At 50.0% G+C, this 4,864-nt stretch overlaps 1 protein-coding gene across 1 annotated transcript in view; it reads right to left on the reverse strand.

The window, feature by feature from the left end:
• The window catches only part of Pdlim1 (PDZ and LIM domain 1), a 47,181-nt gene that overhangs the window by 41,447 nt on the left and 870 nt on the right, over positions 1–4,864 (reverse strand). The window contains exon 2 of the mRNA XM_023709031.1: positions 4,687–4,853. Within this exon, the coding sequence (XP_023564799.1) occupies positions 4,687–4,853 (167 nt within the window). The remainder of the gene's footprint in view (positions 1–4,686; positions 4,854–4,864) is intronic.

The following is a 4,864-nucleotide window of genomic DNA, read 5'->3' on the forward strand; positions in this document are numbered from 1 at the left end:
GCATCACCATTAGCACTTTCTAGAGAAGTAACCTGGGTGACGCTGCTAGCAACGGAATGCCCACAGCTGAGACTTCTCAGCCAGCAGAAGAGAGCAGTTAAAGCTGGCCTGGGAGTCACTCGGCGTGGCCACTCACCACTGTATGATGCTGCTACTCAGTATTCTCATCTGCAAAATGGGGGTCTAATTGTATCTACCTTAAATATACTTGCAAGAGAATATCACTGAGAGAATACACTGAACAGCTAGTACAGAACCTGGCATGTAAAAAGTACTAGACATGTTTTAAGTGTAATTATCACAAATCGATCAGATAAATATTTTTCATATACGTTTCTTCCATGTAAATGAATACTCTTGTGATTAATAAAAGTTCATCTTAAAATATTCCTGCATTGATAGCATATTTTTTCAACCCACTTATGGTTGAAAGTACAATTAGTACAGTAAGACACTGGATTACCGTAACTATGAAAAAACTAGACTTAATTAAAAGAGGGTAAGACCACTATTTGCTTAGCATTTTACTCTATTCTTCGAGGGAATTAAGTACCAGACAAGGCACCTAATTTGCACACAGTCACTCCCTGGGGCGCCTAGAACTGCAGCTCAGCGTGAGTCCTCGTCTGGTCCTACTTCCTGGTACCAGCAGGCAGGCTCTCCTAGAATGCTTCCCTGAGACCAGAGAAGTCCCTTTTCCTTTAAAAATTCATGTTCTGCCAAAACCACTTCTACTTATACTTAACCTGTTGACCCTCTTCTTTACAAAGAAGTTTAGTAGTTCAGTCAAGGAAAATTATAAAAATTAAAATAATTCAGCTAACCGGTGGGCACAGACTGGCTGATGTGTAGAAGGCCAACGATGGCAGCTCTCCTCTCCTCCACAGCATGGTACGGCAAGGCATGGTCCAGAGAAGGCGCACAGCCTAGAAGCCGCCCCAGCCTGGTCCCAGGGTGCAAGAGAGCCTCAGTGTCTCTCCCAGTCCTGGTGTGACCCAGGGGTCAGCTGGCACTCTCTTCTGGACCATCTGCCAGGCTGCAGTACCCCCAAGCCACTCTTCCCTCTCCTCTTCAAAAACAAACCAGTAAGGCCAGTATCCAGGTTACAAAGGGAGGACATCTAGTCAGAGGGTGACAAAGCAGCTCGATAAATTTCCTGCTAGCGGACTCAGGCATCCAGTGCAAGTCATTCCCTTCGATTCCTCTTCCTCTTTCTCCCTGGAGTCAGCTAAGATCAGCTAGAACCAGTACTACTTCCTAGGTAGTCAGTTTCCCAGAACGAAGGGGTACAGCACAAGGACCATTAATACACAAGTGTTTCTGAGGCATTTCTTGCTTTTCAAAACTGACAGACAAAACCGGCTCTATTTATCCTCAGGAATTGCTACAAAATCTACCTGAACCTGGAAATTACTCTTAAAAATCAGGAAAGACTACTCTGGCTACAGTATACCATTTAAGCACCCTAGACCCGTGGAGAAACCACTAGCCCAAGGATTCCAGCTGGACTCAAAAGGCAAATCAGCAGCACCCCCAACTAGGAGCATCCCCTTATCTCTGGCCCCTCCCCTTCCTGTCTTTTGTCAGTTGCTGGGAGAGAAAAACAGTCAACAAACTCAGCCTCAGCACAGGCCTGGGTGTGGATACTGGGAAAGCTACTAAAGGAAATAAGAAATTACATTTGGAAAAAGAAAAAATTCAAGGAGACTGACAATTGTGTGGTTGGAGAAGGCACTGACAGGAAAAAATCTAGGGAACCATAGCAAAGGCTGGGCTGGATCAGACGAGAGTCCAAGGCAGGGGGCTAGGTTATGGCCACTCGAAGTTGGGCAATCTGGGCAATGATTTCAGTTTCTCACAATAACACAGAGAAAATAATAAGCACTAAAGAAGCAATCAGCACACACAAGAACGCACACACACACATATAAATATGTCCCACACAGGTGTGTTTAACAGGCAACATTAAGCTAGGTGTTCGGAACACCTATTTAGGTGCTGAAACTATGAAGGAAAGCAAGGGAGCTGTTGCCCAAAGTCACGACAGGGCCACACCGTCCAGCCTGTGGGTGCTACCAGGGTTCCATTTCTTGACCGGGGCGGTGGCTTCCCAGGCATTTGCTTTACAATCATTTGCAACACATTTAAATGTTATGACTTTCTTGTTTCACAGTAAAAATAAGGTAGACAAAGAAAATATTGAAATAAGTAAGATTGAAGGGTTACAATCAAAAGCCTTGGCAGTTTAACAAAAGAATTAAGCGAAGGCCAGAGTAATTCATGCAAAAGAAAGCAAACACAGCTGTTTCAGTACCAGGCATTCCTCTTCCAGCCCAATTTTCTGGTGCACCTTGGTGTGGAGACTCCAGGTCTACAGATACAAAGCCAAGCCAGCCAACTCCCTGCCCAGAATAGGCAGCACACCCATCACCCAGAAGGTATGTGCGGCTCATCCTCAGTGCTCACACCTCCTCGTCTGTTTTCCCTGTTTGCATAGCACTCTCACAGACCTTAACTGGCAGGCAAGAGCTGGTATTATCCCTGTTACAGAGGCTTAAAAAAAACAGGTACAGTAGCTTCAGACAATAGAACGTTCTTCTGTAAACAAATCAAATAAGAACCAGACACCAGATCAGAACTAGATCTTAGATCGCCATCCCATGTTCCCTTTATGACAATGACTGTCTCATTCCCAAGACGTAAACAGGCTCACATTTTTGTCATTGTGTAAATAATGAGATGAAGAAATTATTGTCAGCATGAGAATGTCACCTCTGAGTCACTTTCACTTTTTAATTAAAGCACTTACCAAAGGTATTGGGTTAGTTTCCCTTACTAAGACCACAACCACTTTGTGAATGGAGCTGTTTAGAGTAGTTTCTGCCCTATGATAGGTGCTCAAAACATGTGTATATAGTATAAATAAATAATTAATCAACACATGAAGGTACAAAAGAACGACTTCACAGTGGGGTCATTACCACCCATACCATCATTCCTACAGTGCAATTTACATTGACTTCTAAAAGCAGCCAAAGTGGCTGGCAGTAACTGCCCTTTTTATAGATTGCCAATAGCTTTAAAAGGAAGTTTCATGTCATCTATAAATCTCAGAAGTAGAGAGGGCTGACATGTTAATTATAAACACAAAAAGCGGGGACAAATGGCCTATGAGGTAATGGAGTCTCAATGTGCAAAGCCAACGGCCTCCTTGGACAAGCATTTATTAATCAGCCTGCAGGGATTTACAACCTACAGCCAGGTGCAGTTCTGTGCCAGGCTTGGGACAGGAGTCTAGATGTGCTAAGGCACATTTTCTGAGCTTGAGGAATCTTGCTGCAGCCTGGGAAGCCCATGTGAAGTTCTGGAAATAATCCAAGATACCTCTGTGGAACAAGGCGGAAGATGGGGCCACAAGCCTGGACTCCCTGCTCCTTTAGGGTGGGACGGTCAGAGATCTCCTCCCTGGGCCAACCCTACCTGGCAGAAAGTGTGGGGTGCACTGTAGCTGGCACAACAGCCAAGAGGAGGTCCCCATTCTTCTCCTTCTACACCTCCCACCCAACGCCTCCTGCTGCTGAAGGACAGCCTTAACTCACTTAACTCAGGATCCTTGGGATTCTTTCCACCTCAACTCTTTCCCCAACATCCCAGATTAAAAAAAAAGAAAGAAAGAAAGAAAGAAAGAAAGAAAGAAAGAAAGAAAGAAAGAAAGAAAGAAAGAAAGAGGACGATGTAGAAGCGTGAGGAGACACGCTTCACCCCAGCATGGTCTCGAGAATGAGACGTGCTGCCTCTAGGGGTCACAGGTCCGTGGCCCAGGTGTGCTCCTTTACTCCCATTTATTCATTCAGAAGACGGCTTCCGCCTCCCAGCCACAGGCGCCGAACGCGGTGCGCCTCGGTGGGTCAGCAGCCTTGTGCCCGGCCCAGACTACACCCGCCAAAGCCTGGGCCTCCAAACCCTGACCCTGCGTCTGCCTGGGAGCTTCCGTTTAACGTAGGGCTAGCGGTCTCGCAGTCTTCGACGAAACGCCGTCTGAGGAGCTAAAAGTTACCAGGCATCACCACCGCGCACAGGGCGGGAACCCCCGCGCGACCCATCGCCCCGTAAGCAACGGGCCGGCGTGGTGACCTGGGAATGCCGGCAGAAAGATGGCACGGCCACTTTTCGCAGGGAGAAGGTAAAGACGAAAGGGCCTCTTAGGGTTTATTTCACGCACCCCCACCCCGCATGAGGAGCTGAGATAAGGCTACCGGGGAAGAGTTCAAAGGGGGAAACCGTCTCACTGGTATTTTTAAGGGACTGGTAACGCGCCCTCCCGTGAACTTCACGCCAGCTTTTCCCCCGGACTCTCCCGCTGCCGCGATTTGCAGGGAAGGGCCGTCCCGCAGCGCGCGGCCCCGGCGGAGACCGTCCTCCCCAGACCGGGGACAAAGCGCGTCCCCTCGCCGCGACGCGCTTCCGGGGCTAAGAAAGCAAACCGCCCGGGGCTGCGGCGCACCCTCCGCCCGCCCGCCCGGCGCGACCGAAGGGACCGGCGGCGGCGGCGGCGGCGGGGAGCGCTCCGCGCTGCGCACCTGGCACCCCGTGGTCCAGGCCCCACGGCGCCCCGACTGCGCCCGCCGAGCCCCCCGTGCCCGGGTCCCCCGCCCCGCTCCCACGCGCGTCCCGGTCGGCTCTTACCCGAGAAATGGCGAGAGGCTGCTCGAAGTCTTTGCCGCCCACCAGGCGGAAGCCCCAGGGTCCCGGGCCCTGAAGGACGATCTGCTGGGTGCCCATGGCGCTGCGCGGACGGCGACCTCCGGGCGCAGACGGAGAGCTCGGCTCGGCGCGCGGGGACCCCGGAGCGGCTGTCGGGAAA

The sequence above is a fragment of the Octodon degus genome, unplaced genomic scaffold, assembly GCF_000260255.1.
Source record: "Octodon degus isolate 3935 unplaced genomic scaffold, OctDeg1.0 scaffold00010, whole genome shotgun sequence".
Lineage (NCBI taxonomy): Eukaryota > Metazoa > Chordata > Mammalia > Rodentia > Octodontidae > Octodon > Octodon degus.